A 20138-nucleotide genomic window follows, 5' to 3' on the forward strand; every position below is an offset into this window, starting at 1 on the left:
TTGATAAGTGGAGCCCCCCCGTAGGGGGGGGGCGGAACCCACTGTGTCCACGCATACTTTTTCTCATCCACACAACAATTGTAGGGTGGCCCTAGCTTCGCGATGGGGACTGTGTCCGATCGGGTTTGTGTCCGATCAAGCCTGTGTCCGATCGGGCCTGTGTCCGATCGACTTGTGTCCAATTGCAACCATATGTGTCCGATCGGAATTGTGTTCGATTGGGTCTGTGTCCGATCGAGCCTGAGTCCGATTGGGACTGTGTCCGATTGCAACAGTATGTGTCCGATCAGAACTGTGTCCAATTGGGTCTATGTCCGATCGAGCCTGTGTCCGATCGGGACTGTATCCGATCGAGCCTGTGTCCGATTGGGTCTGTGTCCGATTGGGAAATATTGTCGTGTCCGATCGGTAATGTGCGCAATCGAGACTCACTCATGGAGAGGGTATGCGAAGAGACGCCAAGATTCGACATACGCGAAATCCTCCCTCAGAAAAATCAGTTCATCTTCGCCTCTCGATCCTAAACCTTCTGGCTTCAGACCGCTCTGTCGTATCGACATACCGAACTCGACCAGTCTATCCTTACAGTTTTCCGAGCGTTGTGCAGTGCAAAGAGTTATAGTTATATAATTTAAGAATTATTTGTGCGGACAACCGACGTGTGGTGTGTGTTTGTGCATCAATCAACACCACCGTGACCGAGCGGATCTCCGGGCCCACTTTTCCAGCCAGGTCTTCCCCGACAGACAGAGGGTTGTGCATCACTCGGTTATCGAGAATAGACATCTTTTCCTTCGCACACAACAAGTAGTGAGTCTACCAAAGAATATTATTTTTGTTGTTTTCCACCTTCCTCTTATTTTAGTTTTCCCATCCACTCAAAAGAAACAGTTTGTTATTAAATTCAAATCTTCAATTAATACACAAGGACACATATTTACTAATATCATTGTTCGGGAGTCGACCTCGACGAGATCGCCCAAATCTTGCAGATACGCTCAGAGTTGAGCAAGAAGCAATGTGTAGCGCGAATCCGTAGATTCGCTGGAGGAATAGGAGTGTAAAGATTATTCACGTGAGCGTAGTTTTATGAACGTTTATTAGAAAACACCGTGAGCGAGCCTCGACACGTGTCCCGCGACTAAGATTGGAAATCTTCTGAATGTCCTTCGATGACCTGCCCTTCTCCGCCTTTCGGAAATCTTGAAGGGCTTCTTGCTAGAAGCCCTCGCGAGAACGGAAATCTTGCGCGCGGACGCCGGATGGTTTTTAGCGCGAGGCAGAGGACATAGGGAGCGGTGCGCTTGGACACAGTACAATTGGACACGGTGCAAAGGGACACGTTGCAAATGGACACGAAACTTTGCACACGGCTCAATCGGACACAGTACATTTGGACACAATAATTTTGGACACAGTAGCTTTTGGACACAAAAGAAAATTCATTTGGACACCGTTCAGAAGCACACCGGTCAGTTGCACACCGTTCAGTTGCACATATAAAAATGCACACCGTTCAGTTGGACACATAAAAATGCACACCGTTCAGTTGCACACCGCTCAATTGCACACCGCTCAGTTGCACACCGCTCAGTTGCACACTGCTCAGTTGTACACCGTTCAGTTGCACACCGTTCAGTTGCACAACGTTAATTTGGCCACCGTAGTTGTATAGCGAGGTCCACCCTGCCTACCGGCGGGGTGAGTGCGGGAGGGAGGCCGAAGGCCCACTTTGCACCCCCCGTGTGTGTGTGCAACTGAGCGGTGTGCAATTGAGCGGTGTGCAATTGAGCGGTGTGCAACTGAGCGGTGTGCAACTGACCGGTGTGCCAACTGAGCGGTGTGCAACTGAACGGTGTGCATTTTTATGAGTGCAGCTGAACGGTGAGCAACTGAACGGTATGCAACTGACCGATTTGCTACTGAACGGTGTCCAAATGAAATTTCGGTAAATATAGCGAATAGGGGACCCAGCCCCAATGACCTTGATCTTGACATATGTTGTCAAGGACATAATTCTGAGTAACTTTTTCTTCTAATTTAATCGTCACCCGTTGCTTAGTAAAAAGTTATTAACAAAAAAAGTTTGAGATATACTAAAGTACATGCACGGACAGAAAGCACGCGTGCGCGCCCGCGCGCACACACGTACACACACGGGGGTGCAAGGGGGCCCTTCGGCACACCTCCCATACCCAGTTTCGTGTCCATTTGCAACGTGTCAATTTGCATCGTGTCCAATTGTACTGTGTCCAAGTGAAGGCCACTCGAGGACATGCGCGATGCAGTGAACGATCGGCGGCTTTCGAACTCCCCACTTACCATTTAACAATCTTCACTAACAAAAAGCGCTTAAACGATTTAACCATAAAGAACTGATTGCCACGGTAATATGATGCAATCATGAGCGAGACACTTTAGTTTGAAATTGTGTATGTAAGTGAGATTTGCCGAAAATTCTTGTACAACTTCAAGGAAATTGAGGAACAACGCTTCTCGGCTCACAGAGCTAGGATTGCTATGTACGCAAGTTTCCTTCGCTCGGAATGTCTTAGTCCCGCGTATGTAAGTGAGATTTTTCGAAGATTTTCGAAATACATCAAGGAAACTGAGGAACAACGCTTCTCGGCTCACAGAATTAAGATCGCTACGTACGCAAGTTTCCGTCGTTCGGAACATCTTAGTTACGCGTATGTAAGTGAGATTTGCCAAAAAGTTTTGTACAACTTCAAAGAAATTGAGGAACAACGCTTCTCGGCTCACAGAGATAAGATCGCTTTGTAAGCAAGTTTTTTTTGTTCGGAACGTCTTAGTTACGCGTGTCATGTCTCAGTGTTTGAGGTTAATAAAAAAAATTAAATTTAAATTATTAATGCTAAGTAATTTCTTAAAAACGTGACTATGTTACTTCTTAAATATTAGTAATAAATCTGTATTAATTCAGAGTTAATATTCGTTATATAAAGTATTAAAGTTTAATAAAATACTTATCATTCAATATGTTTTTGTTTTTTTTTCGGTCACCCTGCATTCACCGGGTCTACCGGGGACCAGAAGTCTTATAACCTGTCTAAAAGGAAATAAAAGTAATGTCTTACTTACGAATACTTGAATATAAATTGAGAATATATGTGAATATGTTGGATTCCCTCTTGTAGACGGTCCTCCGAATCAGTTGATTATATACGTCTTAATAATAATAGTAATTATTCTGGATAATGGGCAGCTGATATGTAGTAATAATTGTAGAACGTAGTAAAAATTAAATGTAGCACTTTATTTTAAATCTCAAGTTAAATGATTAATATTACTGACGCTAGACAAACGTCAGAAAAACTCGAAGTATATAAGAAATCTTTAAGACTATGCGAATCTTGTCGATGTTACCACCAGATTACTATTATGTGTTAGCAAGTCGAGGTTTGAAATAGTAATGTGTTAACTGCTTCACTGTTGAAATAGTAATAAAGTCCTTCGGACTATGCAAAATCTTGACGACGCGGACGCCGGATTACTATATGTGTTAACTGTTTGAGGTTCCGAATAGTAATGCTGGCTGCGGAGCTCGCTCTAGACTGCCTCGGGTCCTGGGCTGCTGGTGGGAGAGTCATGGTGGGAGCACGACGTCACACGGGGAGTAACGGTTGCTACTGCGTTGCATCAGCTTCCTTGGTCTTCCGTGGTGAAGGCCAACTGCGTTCTTCTGTTATCTCATCGAGCGGGCGGATAAGAATATCGATCGGTGAGTAACTTGCATACCATGCACAGTCTTAAGACTCTTTAAAATATTACAATGAATAAAATATGCTTTCTTATATTCCTAGTTCTTTACTGCTAATTACAATATTAATATAAAAATCTTATGTTATACAGAGTATGTGTATGAGTATATATGCATATAAAAATATAAAATTCTTAAAGTTAATATAAATATGTATAAAAATATAAAGTTCTTAATTATCAAAGCTTTTACCATTTAACCCGTTTCACAATATACAGGGTGGTACATTTTAAAAGAGCCAGTCAAATATCTCGAAAAATATGGAAAATACGGAAAAACGTTTCAGACAAAAGTTATTTGGATACGCGTGTATGTGTAGTTACAGATCTGAGCGCGCGAGTTCTACGCGATATCATTTGCAAACTTTGATCGCTTATAACTCAAAAACTATTGCAGCCTTAAAATTTTTATATTAGAATTTTTGACTCTATTTTATCTCTAGAATACACTATTAAAGTATTGTACGGAGGTTGTGAGACACCCTGTATATACAGGGTGTTCCAGGAGGAAAGGTCAATATTCTGGGAGGTGATCGTATCGGTCATTTGATGCAAAAATGTTCATATGAATATATGTCCTATTACCCACGGTTTCCGAGATAGAGCGACATGAATGTACAGTTGCAAAATTACTGACAAGAAAGAAATACTATGTACTATTTCTAATATTTATTGTTCAAGTGATACATTTTTTACAGATTATAACAAATTTTCAAAAATTCCACCGTTAACATCAATGCATTTTTCAACTGTTGTGTGAACATGGCGTGTTGCTCGTCTGAGTACATCGTGACGTTTCTTTATGCGGGCACTAGCATCCATTATTTGAGCGAGCAGTTCGTCTCGTGTATTCATTTTTCTTCTGTACACTTCACTGTACAGGTTTACGGATGAAGGTTGAAGTGTACAGAAGAAAAGTGAATACACGAGACATACATTCAAGTCGCTCTATCTCGAAAAACGTGGAGAATAGGACATATATTCATATGAACATTTTTGCTTAAAATGACCGATACGATCACATCCCAGAATATTGACCTTTCCTCCTGGAACACCTTGTATAAGGGAGTTAGCAGTCTAGTAATATATAGAAGTTTATAGCGACCAATGAACTCTATAATACTAGAATGAGCGATCCCTTTGTTTGGCTGTCGCCACTATTTCGCCGAGAGAGAGGTGCCTATGAACAGAGAGAAAAATGAGAGTCGCCACGCTGCCATTTTCCGTGAGATGCTTTTTCTAGGTCGTACACTAGCGTCACGTACATCCATTTTACACCGCCTGGAACTACATGGCCACATCCACTTTCAGAGCCGATAAAACAGCCAATTGGTTCATGTCCGTGCTACATTCACTTTTCGATACTGTCGATTTTGGTTCATGTCCATGCTACATCCACTTTTGAACGGCTATCGAACGGCTTTGAACGGCTATCGAACGGCTATTGAACGGCTATCGAACGGCTATTAAACAGCTTTGAACGGATATCGAACGGCTATGAACGACTATCGAACGAATATTGAACGACTATTGAACGGCTATCGAACGGCTTTGAACGACAAAACAATTATTTATACTCCATTCAAATATTTAAAGTCTATGTTCATGTACTGAAATGTAACATCTGTAGTCTGATAAGGTGGCTGACGCCGCTATCTAACGTCACGTACTGAAATTTAATACTCGCATACTGGGATAAGAAAGAGGAAAGGGGAAGAATAAAAGAGAATAAAAATATATTTTAACAATAATTTGGTCAATTTGCAGTCGTCGAATGTAGTAATATCTTTTGACACAGCATTTTTTCTGCCAGTCTGCAGCGCATAGATCACGTATCGCGGCTTCTCCAGCTGAGAGGCGGCTTTCACAGTCCACGAATGCTTAGTCGTATTATGCAACAGAAGAAATTCGTATAGATCCCAAGAGCGAAACCTCATATTCAAGTATCGCCCGCTTTCCGCGCGTAGCAAGGATAGTTTATTGACCTCGCTCAATATTACATGAGGCATAGGCCATTGCGTCTTGAATAATTCGATATCAGCTTCAGCCGAAGCATGTCCAAATATGCAATTGTTGTCGTTGCGCGAACGTATCAGAACTAATTCGTGACAAGCGTTGATCACAACTCGCTTATAATCTTCGCAAAAACCCAATAGTAGGTTTAGCGGCACGCAAAAATTGAAGTAAGCAGCATTGTGCGACATATTCCACGCAGCATTCTCCAAGATTTTACCTTTCTCGGCTGTTAGAGAGACATAGTTTTTAATCGTGGAAATTATTTCAACGTTTCTGTTGCGGTCAATCTCCACACCGTCGAGTTCATATCGAAGTTCATCAAACATAAACGCGACACAATTGTTTCCCAATACCACTCTTCCCCCTTCAGCTACTTTACGCACCCTCAACTTTCCCTCGACGTATAGAAAACTTACACATGGTAACGTGTACAAATCTTGATGTTGTATCGGTATCCATATCTCGTCGCTATATCCAAACGTTGTGTTGGCGTATGGATTGTAACGCTGCATTTCTTCGAGCTGACGTTGCGCCGCCTTGCTATCGTTCACCGCCTTCGCGAATCCCGCTGCTCCGCCAGCCAACGAACCGAGAACTCCAAATAATGGTAAAATGGGTAAGATACCACCGCGCTTCGCTATAGGAAGTATTCGTTTTTTCGCAGTCTTTTTCTTCATCGATGATTTTTTTTGTTTTATCCCCATACCGAATTTTGTCTTTGCTTTCATAGCCGCCCAAACAGCTGTAGCGGCTGCTCCTTCGCCAAGAGTCGAATCTCTCGCGGTAATACGTGTTCGCGCTTTCGTGGCGAGTATATTATCCGCAACGTGTCATTGACCGAGATCGTTGCTTCCAGAATAAGCTATGTCGTGCTCGCGACACGCGACACCCAATGGATTGATACCTCGATCGTCTCTAGCCGTGTTTCGTAAGCGTGTTTCTAAATGAGTTCCCGGTCCGCAAAACTGGGTCGTGGAAAGATTCAACCGAACGTTAAAGAACAATATGTGGAAAATGTTTACGCTTAATGGAAATTACAAGTGGATCGACGCGTTGTCACGACTCGTTGGAGAGTACAATGCGGGAAAACATCGCACTATCGGTATGAGACATATCGATGTTACCCCCGCGAGCAATTTTTGTCTCGCGGATGGTGTATATTCATGTAATTCAGATCTTATACAAGACTGCTGACGCGTCATTTCAATCTCTTCGTTCAAACACCGCGTGTAATCGTTGAACGTTATCGTTCTCGCGACGACGTTACTCTTGACGCCTTTTACCTTTTTGGTATCCTTCTTACCATCTACTCATAACGCGTACATTTTTGCTCTAAGACCGACGAATTCGGTCATTATCGCGCCATTATTTTCGTCCTTCATTAAACTCGGTATCTTTTTATTCGCGAGCGGTGTACTGAATACATTGTCCACTGCATAATCGCTGGTGTCAAATCTGTCGACGTTGCGCTTCATATTCTCATATATATCTTCACACTCGATGTGATATATGAGACTATCGGTGTCGGTGTACATGAGTTTACATTTCTCTCGATACATAGGTGACATGTAATAGGTGATGAAACTTGTACAAACGTGTCTTGCATATGTCGAGTATGCACATACCCACGTAGATTGGTTTACTAAATTTTTCTTCGGGATTGCGCAATTCAACGGCGATCAGATTCTCCGAAAACACGCTTCTACTGTAAAAATTTGGTTTTGCGATCATTGCCTCTGCGTCATATCTTCCATCCCAATGTATCACGAGCTTAACATTAACACGATTGCGTACATTTTCCATCGTTTTGCCAAATACCATTAGCATTATTCATTAATTTATATAAATTTTTTTCAAAGTCATTTTTCGCTAGTGTGCGGAATTGTGTATTGAGTTCGATATAACTGCGAAGCCATGGAGATTGTCAAAACTGTAATATTCAATGTGTTTTTGTAACGTGAAGTCCCATGCACTGCTGCAGGTTGCGATAATGTATACGTAACGCTTCTTATCATATAAGGTTGCGAGCAGTTTATCCTACCGCTTACCGGTTTGTCGTGTGTCGGGCAAAACAGTAGGTCAGGGTGCGTATCGTGAACATGTTGCGGATATTCGAGATCTACTTCAAGGATGTAGCCTGTTGACGAATCGAATGCGATCGATGATGTATCAAAATCGGATACGTCATCGACCCATCGAAAATCTGCATAGGGCAAAGGTTGACACATTGCCCATCCGTACAAATTATTTACATCAAAGTACATGAGATACGATGAAGGTTTCGATGGATCATACGACTGCATGTACTTGTTATTAGCATGTGCATATCTGTTGGAGCATTGACTTAGACCACCACGTATTCCACGTTTGATAAATAAAACCATGTCGATATCTGTAAGCAATTCGAACGTAATATTCATATGCCTCAACATGGCATCCCACATATATTCTGGAAGAGTATAGTATTTCACAGGGTCGAGCCTATAACTTTTAATACAACTTACGCGGAAATTTTCGAAAATATCTGCTAATAACAAAACATCAATTTTGAAATACAAGCCGCTATATTCGCCTAACATTCGAAGGGAAAACCGCTTCCAGACGTCCTCGGCATGCGCGTAATCGCTCTCGGATATTGTGTCACCGGTCAAGGAACTGTAAAATGATTTACGCGGTGGTAAACACGTATCTTGCAACCTGTCGACGCAGTCAATATATTCGTATGGAAAGACGCCCTTCCGTATTAATAAATTGAAATTGTCATTCGGTAAATTTTCAAATCCAGATTTTAAAATTTTGAGTTTGTCTTTATTTAAAAATGATGCCAATTTGTCGAAACTGGTTGTAAGAAATTTATACGAATCTATGAAACGCAATTTAATATAATTTTTCGATTTCTCTTCTGCAAGTTTAACGCTTTCGTAAATGATATATATATTTTTTTTTTATCGAAAGTATTTCAATGTCTCCTTCGAACGCTGTAGCTATTTCCTTGATAATGAAATGCGCGTCGTAACCGAATAAATTGTGAAAAACTATAGGAATGCAAAAAGAATCTTTATAATTTAGATTACAATTTGAATGCGCGGGACCTCTGTACCACTCGGTTAGATGGCAATGATGGCAATGATGTTGGTATAAGTTTCTTTTTTCCTCCGTCTTCTCCAAAACGCGCTCCAAGTCGGCGTACGCAACGAAAGAAAGCCGCTCTTTCTGATTAAAGTTGTTGAAGATTTAAAGTGAACAACTTGTCCTTATCGCTCGATAATCGGATGGCGCAATCGTTCATCTCTCGACAGTTCACTGTATGTGATTGCAACTTGTCTTCTGATCCAAAATAGTACAAACATCTATAAAAAGAAATAATTTTTTATTTTTTGTTCAATTATTTCTACAATGTATTTTATTAAATATATACATACCGATCGCAAATATTTTTTTGATCATTATGTTTGCTCAATTGCGAGCTCACGAGCCTGGATAAATTTTTGATCCATGCAAAATGTCCAACGTTGTTGTCTTCTACGTACAGCAGGTTGACGTGTTTATCTCTCTTTAGCTCGCTCAGACATATCGGGACAATGTTCTCTTTCTCGATACTATACATATATATGGATTGAGATATCGTTGGCAAGTTCGAATTTTTTAATTTGACTAAAATTAAAATTCAAGATAAAGGCAATCAGGGCCAAGCGCGGTAAGTGGAGCGCAACAAGCTTTTTTCTGTGATCAATCTCTATAGAAATGGAGTATACAAAAACCGGATGTTTCGGCTCCTTTTTCGGGCCATCTTCAGCGCAAAACAATTAAAATTAGCTTATGACGGTTAACGGTTAATAAATTACATAAATATACAGATAATACACAGTCTGCAACACTATAATAATCTGAAAGATTTCCGCTTTTAATTTTTATTATTTTTTTATTTAATTTTTACTTAATTTTTATTTAATTTTTATTATTTATTTATTTATTACTATCTATTTAGTTATTTGCGACCATGTTTTTATTACATCGACTATGAACACACGACCGTTAACTTTTATTTATTAATTTTTATTTGCGACCATGTTTACTATCCGAATAAGAACACACGACCGTTAACCTGTGTCATAAGCTAATTTTAATTGTTTTGCGCTGAAGATGGCCCGAAAAAGGAGCCGAAACGTCCGGTTTTTTTATACTCTATTTCTATAGAGATTGATCACAGAATAAAGGTTGTTGCGCTCCACTTACCGCGCTTGGCTCTGATTGCCTTTATCTTGAATTTTAATTTTAGTTTAATCTTGAGAGCCTTATATTTATATTCATATTTGTTTTTTAATTTGATTCGCAGTCATTAGAAACTCAATGTCCTGGAGATTCAGTACTGTTGTATAATGAGGGTATGAAGATACTCGATAAACGTATCTTTCAGTTGGATGTAGAGCAGCGACCACAGACCACGGGAGACACGCATTATCATTAAACTGTACATTAATCACTGCTCTTCTCATCATTATCGCCCGCGGCAATTTCATGTGACATCCCGCGCGCATAGGATTATATTTATTTATTTTTACAGTCAAATCAAGTATTCGCGACAATGCCAACCCGCTGTCGCGTTTCTAGAAATTCGATGCTAGAGTGGACTCGATAACGCGCCGCTCGTACCATTCGCGTAAATCGAACGTGCGAAATAGTTCATAGTTTCTGATATTAATACTTTTATTTGCACGTTTATCACTCGTCACGAATTCACCATTGAATATATTCACTTTCACATTAAAGTGTTTTTTCATCACGTTTTACATGTGTTTGAGTACAATATCTTTGGCAACCTCCAGAAATTGACGAAGTTCGATGTGATTATGATTTATAACCGCACCAGTCAATATGCGATTCTCGAACGCTGTATCGATCTCTCGCCAAATCAATTCATTTTGTCGCGTACTGCATCCTGCACCCGCATGTACGAAATGCCTGCGTAACGAGTTTTTCAATCCTTCGAATCGTGCGATTCGGACAATCAGCAATTGTGGAATTCCGATTGATAATCGTGGACGTTTGATTCGACTTTGTTCTTCCAATGATTCGATATATTCATCGCATCGTTGCTCCCACGCAACGTACTCCTCTGAATTGTCGAATTCACCAGTGTGGATTGCTCACGCAGCTTTTGTTCTGCACTGTTTTTCGTTATATTTCCAAATTTATGCCAAAACTTTTTGCTAACAAGATGCGCTTATTAATAGCTATTGTCTCGGAACCTCTTGTAAAAATACTGACAGAGTGTGCCTTTTTACCATGATTTTATATTCTACCATGATGTCTCGTTCCATCATGTGTATCATATTTCAATTAAATCTGTATTTCGCGGTTTGTCACGTACATTTTGACTAATGTCGATTATTGCATTTTTGTCGTCTAGAGATGATGTCAAATCCCAGGTGCATCGCAAATGTTTCAAATTACATGTAGTTGTCCAAGTATGTTAGTGCAATGTAACCTTGAGGATTATCCTTATATTTCATGATTTTGTACATTTTGGACTTTGACACCTAGAGGAGATGATGTTATCGCGAAGCAGCCGTACATCGGCGCTTGAAAAATTTATATTACGCTACATATTCGGCTAAATATCACACCTAAGGTGATGTCATCTCAACCCTGATCCATGGCAAAAGTTTTAAATTACTTGCAGTTGTATAGATAATAGTCTTTATTTGTTCCCCAATGGGGTTACAAAGTCTTTACAAACAACTCCTTCTTACACACTCTCTTACAATCTTTACAAATCCTTCTCTCTCTGCTCCCTTCCTCCTCTCACAATTCTTCTTACATTTCTCTCTTAACCTATCTTCTCCTTAACCTATCTCTCCTCACTCGCACACACCACTTCTTTCCTTTCGCTTCCTTCTTCCCAGCCTCACATACATACTTTTCTACAGTCCGTACCTTTCCCTCTCTTTCCACTCTTACCGCTAATCTTACTTCTATGCCTATAACACTTTCCTTTTACCCCGCTTAATTTTACCTTCCTCTCTTCTCCCACCATACTTTCCTCTCCTCATCCCACTTCCATTCCTTACCATCTACCCATATCCTCCTATTACTCACTACCGCACTCCTTCCCTTCCTTCTTTCTTCCTTTGCCTTCTCTATTGTGCTTGTCCCACCAGACTTTTACTTCCTCCCCCTTCCTCCTCCATATCCTCTTCTCTCCCTCATCCTCCTCACTACATCCTGTCTCCTCCTTGTCTCTTTTCCCTTTCCTCTTGTTCGGTTCCTTATTTTTCTCTCTCTTCTCTTCTCGCTCTTCTCTCTTCTCCTCTGTTGTCGTTGTTGACTTTTTATTCTCTTCTGTCCTTCCTCTCTCTCTCTCTTCTCTCCATAGTATCTATATATAATAAATTATTCTATAATTTATCTATATATATATATATTTATTTTTTTAACCTCACTTTTTTAATTTTTATTTTTTTAATTTTCAATTTTTTAATTTTCTAAATTAAATTTTTTGTGTCTTGTATTGTGTTTTTCTTGAATATACGTTTGAATATATTTGGATTAAATAAGTATGTGTAAATAATTATTTAAAAATATAAATAATTTATTATATATATGTATACATGTATAAATATTTTGGAAATATTATATGCACAATAATTATACATTTGTACAATCAATTTTAAGTTATACACCTCCTATTATGCCATATATATATTTTATTGCATTTTATTTGCTTCTGCAAATAGAATAGAATGCAATGTTAAATAGATAAAAGAAGGCAAAATTCCATATTTTTAATATTTTCTGCATCTTACATTAAATAGATCTACTTTAGTTATAAAAAATAATTCAACTGAATATTATGCATTATATTTTTCTAGCGAACGTGTTTTCGCATATTTATGTGTCTATGTTATTATTTGTACTTGTTTTGCTTTTTTTCTGTGAAAGTCTTCAATGTACCTTCATATGAAATAAAAATATTTATTATGGAATGTGTCCATATTGTATGAGTGAAAATTTTCAAGATTATTACAGAAGAAAAGACATCGAAGCAGAATTATTCAGATAAGTTGTATAGAATAATCCTATTACAGCTTTAAATATTAACGTTTGAATAACGATACTTTGTGTTATATTTCTTTATTATTCTCAGTCAACTAAAACAATATCACATTCGCATTCAGTTTAAATTGACGCATAAATACATGCAAGGACAAATATTAAAAATACAAAATAAAAGAGCCGAAGAGGGATAAGCAAATAGAGAAAGATCTTCATGTAAATCATTTCCATAATAAAATATTGTACTAACAACTTTATAAAAGTTTGTTCCAATAGATATTTTAGCAGTTGAAAGACCTTTAATGTTACATTTCTTTACAATTTTGGATATGCCTTTATCATTTGATGAAAATAACATTAATTGTATTACAATTATTTCTTTAAAAGAACATATATCATATTTAATAAGCAATTGATTATTTTCTTTACAGTTTTCACATATTCCATCGATAGGTGTCCAATAAGAAAAATTATGTTTCATTAAATATTCCATATCTACGCTCTGCTTTAGAAATATTGGAATAGTAAGTGTAGCTATTAAATTTTTTTGCTTATTAACGTTTGTGTAATTGCATTTTTTGCAATGGATTGTTGTAGACAAATCGTGTTCAATGATATCTTTAAGAATCGTAATATTTGCACAGAGCGCTTTTAAAAATTCTGCCGCATCTTGTTGGACGTTAAGTGAAAACGGATCACCAAGAAATTGTCTTATACTCATACAGTTCAATACATTTTTCTCACCAATGTAATCATTAATTAATAGCTTCATAACGTCTGTTCCATCGTGCTTCAATAATAATTTTCTTATAACAGCATTGTGTATAATACATTGTAGAACGGCATTTGCATAACAGGAAACATTATCTGTGTTGGTAAAGCCTTTAATGGACGTTGATAAAATACTTTCAAGATTTGTTGATTCTTCATAAATTTCCTGTTCAGTAACAGGCACTGTCCATAATCGATCCTTAATTTTATTATATTGATTTTTTTGTATATTAATGCTTTCTATATCTTGACGATATAAGTTTCTTAAACGATTATATTCAACAATGGCTAATTCATTAGCTTTTATAGATCCTGGATCAAAATTTATCAAATGTAATCCCTCTAGGGACGTGACTCGTGATAATGCCACATATATTTGACCACAACTGAAAATAAGATTTCCTGCATCAATGACAGCCGAATTCAAACTTAAGCCTTGACTCTTATGGATTGTTATCCCATAACTAAGTGATAACGGAAATTGTCTTCGAATAACATATGCTTTGTCCATTACTTCAAATTTAACACTTACACGTTCTATATTGAATTGTTTTCCATTTGATAAAGTAATTGTTAATGTATTTACATCCTGATTATCAATATTACGTGAACATTTTGTAATTGTACCGATAGTTCCATTAACGAATCCTAATCGACGTTCCTACGTAGCATAATTTTTGCTCCTATGTTAACAATTATCTCTCTCGGCAGTCCACCAGTTTTTGTACTATCTTCATCATCTGTAGCGATAACTTTTAATGTTTTTTTCTTTAAATATTGTCGACAATCAATAGTATCTTGCGCTAACAAGGAAATATTTTCAGAAGATATGCGTTCCAACATTGCGGTATTAAGAACATTACATAAATTACATGTTGGTAACAGGCACAACGTATCGCATGGCAATTTTGCAATATAATTACATAATTCTTCCAATCTACCATTATACGATGTAGATTTAAAGTTTATTTTTCTGGAATTCAGTGTCCGAATATCATTATCTGTTACAATTCCAAGTCAAATCCTAGAAAGTAAATCTCTGTAACTGTTATCGCTGTTTTAGCGCATATTAATCCTAAGTTCATCATAAGTAAACAGATCATTCCACAAATTTGTAGCCCCTAATGATTCCAAATATTTTTTTGTTTTAACTTTATTCATCTTAATAAAAACGGGCTCTTTGTGTACTGGTGGCAATTGCAACAAATCACCTAATAATAATACGTGCTTTTTCCCGAACCATCCATCACCATCATCAAACGTGTTGAATATTTCTGTTAATCTAAGATGTATATACATGAAAGTGATATTTGATATCATTGATATTTCATCGATTATAAAAAGAATAGTATTCTTCAATTTGTTTCTTAATGTTTTTAAAACAATATCGGATAATTGTCTGTATTTAGGAGTATAACCATGCTCCACCGGTAATTGGGAAAGTCTATGTATTGTTGCGTCCCTGCGGGTCGTCTAAGGCGGTTATTCATGAATCTGCTGTATTCGTCTCCGGGAGAACGTTGCTAAGCGTTGTTGTTAAACAACGGCGGACATCTTGGGAGAGATCGGCCATCTTGAGTCTCGCGACGGATGTCATTCCGGGCGGACGTATTTGAGATTACGATTATCGTTATTACCCGTTCTGTGTTCCTTGTTTAATTGTGTGTTCTGTGTTATTATTAAAGTTCCTTTTGTTCTTTTAAAAGAGTGTTAATCATTTACGTCGCGGTACGCGAGTGCCGTTTGTGTCGCGCGTGTTCGAGTATTATCGAAGTCGACGCGCGGACGCAACAGTATAGTAAGTCCGTCAATGTTAAAAGCAGCAATACCCGTGGGTGTAGCTATTGCAACAGCTTTATTTAAAAATTTTTTGGTGATAAAAAATGCAAAGCCAACAATCTAGATTTGCATAATTTGGGATCAATGTAACATGCTTGCGAATGACCAAGTTTCTTTGATTGTTGATATGAACATGTTCCTATTGATTTAACAAATGTCGAAATATTTCTCACTTTTAAACACTTGGGTACTGTTGTTAGAAATTGTTTAAATCGTTCAATTATAATAGCATCATTTATTCTGCATAGATATCCACATTTCCAAGATATTATTTTTCTTCGTTTATTTTTCGTCGTTATTGGTAAAACATTAATTACTTGCCCATTTTTATTAACCATTAATGCTTCCTTAAATTCAACGTACTTGTAACTACTTTCAAAAAAATATGATTCTGTGGAAGCAGTATGTTTACTTAAACCACATAAAACTTGATTATAATTATTGGAAATAATGTCATCCTTACATGTATTAGCGCAACTTAAACATACTTCTGTTTTTTCTCTTAATAAGGCTAATGTATTTCTTAAGATGATTATGTATTTGTCCCCAGCGTGTATACATCATTTAATTATTCGTTCTGCTCGTATTCTTTTTTCTTCTATTCGTGATCTTTCAATATTGTTTAAAAGAATTTTAACATATATCTCCATCGATTGCAAAAGTCCAATTTTATCTAATAAATTGCACGTGTCGGCTTTTCGTTTTGCTGCACGTTTTATAACTTCATTTTCTTCATTATCATATTATTATTTATTTTTTGATCTATATCTGATGTTGTTTTCCAGCTTCATTTTTTCTTTGTATACGTTTTTGACGTGCATCTACTTTTTTATATTCCACCACGCTTAAAGATGTAACATTTTTTGGAATGCCACAAGTACAATCTTGTGGAAAATGTTCAATTATTCCGTGTAGAAAAAAACCCGCGATCATGTCAATCTGATCTGTACAAATATGATTTAATGTTAGACGGATTAAACAAATGATGTGAGAGAGTGACACTGAAGCTTGAATATTAGAATGCAATTCACAAAATCCACGCTCCGCACGTAAAGGCGATGTCAGAAGTACATACATTGTATAAATTAGGAGAACCAGGCTCAACGATTATCAACGTACTAATGATGATTCAACATTATTCCTCGGCATTTATCCATACCTTTGTCTAACTTTCAAACGAACCTTACAAATTTTAGATCTATTAACGCCTTTAAACATTGTAAACGTTTTTTCATTACGAAATTATTAAGGATCGAGCTCTCTGACGCCTACTCACATATCAGAGCTGCGCACATTCAGATTTACAAAATTTCTCAGTCTTTATATCGTTACATTCCTATGTCGGTTTGTAACTCTTTTTTCACAAGACAACACAGATCATTATACTCTTTTTTTATTAGTCAACATGAGAAACTAGATAAGAAATTCAATCGTTTGCTGTTTGAACAAACCAGTGATACTAAAGACATTAAACCAATCCAATACTTTTATATACCTTCTCCCCAGACAATTACCACAGATCATATACAATATAAGTTTTCTTTCGAACCATTCAACAATCTAGAAAATGCTAATTGCCATGACTATGAAGTCAAGGTCGATCCGTGTGCCTTTGAAGAGAGACCACAGACCTCCTTGCAACTTAATGATAAATGGTTTGTGAATTTGTCTTCCACTCCTGTCCCTAAAGACGTTCAAAGTCTTTTACAATTGGGTGATAATTTCAGCCTTCCTGTGTCCAACAAAGAAAAACTGATTATGGATTTTATCAAAAATATCGAAAGCAGTCTTTTGAAACTCCCTTCTGCAGCACAATTGACCATTAGAAACCGATCCATAAACATCATCAACAACCTTTCCAATTATTCTTTTCCCAAATCTGAATTTAATAGACATATAATGCAACTAATCTCCACTTCCAAAAAATTTTTTAAACAAAATGACAATATAATTGTGACAAGAGCTGATAAGGGAAATATTACGGTTGCCCTTGACAAAGATAAATATTTCAATAAAGTAGAAGAACTACTTAAAGATACTAACACCTACATCATTGTCAAAAAAGATCCAATCAAAAAACTCACCACATGCTTGCGAGACTTACTATCAAGATGGAAGAATTCACGATTCATATCTCCTTCCACTTATAGATCATTGTATTGCAGCGATGGTACATTACCGAGGGCATACAGACTCCCCAAAATTCATAAACAAAACTGTCCTTTTCGTTTAATCGTCTCTTGTATCAATAGCCCATTATACAACTTAGCTTCATTCATACATCGCATTATGCTCAAAAGTTTTCCCACCGCACACAGTCATGTCACTGTCGTAACCCGACCAATTTCTCAATATAATGGACATTTATAGGACATTAATACTTATTACCCAGACAGCACAAGGATGTCCTTAGGACGTCCAAAGGGCATCCAGGACATACATGTAGGATATCCTGAGGATATCCTATTTTAATCCTCGGATCTCCTCTGGATGTCCTGAGGAAGAATAAATGATAGCCGTACACTAGCCTCTAGAGAATCCAGGGAGATCCTGTGGAACACCTTAAGGATTTCTATAGGATATGTTAGGGATATTTTTCACACGTTAAAAAGAACAAATTCTAAAATTTAAATATAAATTAAGATTGCGTTCTGTTATTTACTGCCAATACTAAAAATCTAATACTAAAAATAGTTCACGTTCTTTAATATTTGAGGTTTTCGTGCTGTACATAAATATTTTAGGTTTGGCTTCCGGGTTTAAGTCGTGTAATATTTTCAAAACAATCCAATATCTGAATTCCCTATGTTGGGATTGCATCAGAAAAATTGAACTGATAAAAAATAATTATATTTTTAATTTCCTGTTAGTTGCTCTTTACAAGCTTTATATAATTCTTTGAGTCGTGTAATATTTTCAAAACAATCCAATATCTGAATTCCCTATGTTGGGATTGCATCAGAAATTGAACTGATAAAAAATAATTATATTTTTAATTTCCTGTTAGTTGCTCTTTGCAAGCTTTATATAATTCTCATGACCAAATCTCAAATACGAGTTTGCGCTTCGCATAGCGGTAAACAAACTAACTAGCGGTTGAATACTATTTTTTGTAAGGTTTTTGGAATGTTGCGCATAGTAACATTTCTCATAAATTATTAAATAAATAATAATTTTGAATATGTGAAAATGTGCGCATCAAATTCAATTATTAATATTAAACGAAATTAATGTTAACAATTAATTGCACATGTATATGTCCTCTGGAAATCCAAAGGACATTCAATATAATAGACAGGGCAGATATCCTACAGACATCCAGGGGTTATCCAGGGGACATTTATAGGACATTAATACTTATTACCCAGACAGCACAAGGATGTCCTTAGGACGTTCAAAGGGCATCCAGGACATACATGTAGGATATCCTGAGGATATCCTATTTTAATCCTCGGATCTCCTCTGGATGTCCTGAGGAAGAGTAAATGATAGCCGTACACTAGCCTCTGGAGAATCCAGGGAGATCCTGTGGAACATCCTAAGGATTTCTATGGGATATGTTAGGGATATTCTCCGTACGTTTCAGGGAGCAAATTCTGAAAATTGTGTCCTGTTATTTATTACCAGTACTGAAAATCTAATATTGAAAATAGTTCACGTTCTTTGATATTTGAGACTTTTGTACTCTACATGAATATTAAGTTTGGCCTCTGGGTTTGAGTCGTGTCAATTCTTTATTTGATTTCTAAGTTTCGTGAACATTTCAGTTTACTTCATCAAGAAAAAAGTATCAGGTTGTTTTTCCTGATGAAGTGAAATGTTTACGAAACAAGAATCAAATGAAGAATTAATGCGGCACAAATTCGGAAGTCAAAGTTAGCCAAACCTAAAATTCACTTTATATATACTATAGATTTTCAATACTGGTAATAAAGAAATGTAATCTGAACTATGTGTTCTTGTACTGCTTAATATTTGCAAACTAATCATGTAAGATGATCTAAGCACTTAGTACATTAAATGGAAGACACTGACTGCAGTGAAAAATAATTGATTGAAAAGATGTCGAATTCTATTGGACATATTTGATGTTTAATCGACTTTTTTCAATTATTTCTCACTGGGGAATTTTTTTTCCTACATTACCTCCGTTTTTTTTTATTTAACATATTAAATAATGTGTCATCTTACATGTAGTTAGTTTCAAAATATTAGACAATAAGAATGCATACCTAAATTTTTTAAAAATATTTTGTTATATATCACTTTAGAATATTTATTCAAAACACAAAATTACAAAAACAAACTATTTTGTATTGTGTTACATCTGAACTTTTTTTTATTGTTTTTAAATCATATTGAATAATTACAAACAAATTATATTAATTTATTAATTATGTTAATTATGTGTAAAAATTACAAGTACTTGTAATTTACAGAAAACAAAATTTGATAGAAAACGGCTCAGTAATAATAAACTTATATCTTTAACTTATATCCTTTAAGTAAGTTTATTTGCATAAAAAAAATAAGTTTTTTTTGTGCAAATAAATTTATGCGAAAAAACTTAAAATTATACTTAAACTTAAAGTTAAACTTTAAACTAAAATTAAAAGAAACGTATATAAGAATTTTTCTATTAAATTACAGCATAACTGATATATAAAATATGTGAA

At 36.6% G+C, this 20138-nt stretch overlaps 1 protein-coding gene across 1 annotated transcript in view; it reads right to left on the reverse strand.

Annotated features, from left to right (window-relative positions):
• Window positions 1–6500, reverse strand: part of LOC115241683 — a 9169-nt gene extending 2669 nt beyond the window's left edge. Inside the window, exon 1 of the mRNA XM_029817560.1 lies at window positions 5527–6500. Within this exon, the coding sequence (XP_029673420.1) occupies window positions 5527–6500 (974 nt within the window). The remainder of the gene's footprint in view (window positions 1–5526) is intronic.
• Window positions 6501–20138: the final 13638 nt, after the last annotated feature.

The sequence above is a fragment of the Formica exsecta genome, unplaced genomic scaffold (genome assembly GCF_003651465.1).
Source record: "Formica exsecta isolate Colony F162 unplaced genomic scaffold, ASM365146v1 scaffold503, whole genome shotgun sequence".
Taxonomy (NCBI): Eukaryota; Metazoa; Arthropoda; class Insecta; order Hymenoptera; family Formicidae; genus Formica; species Formica exsecta.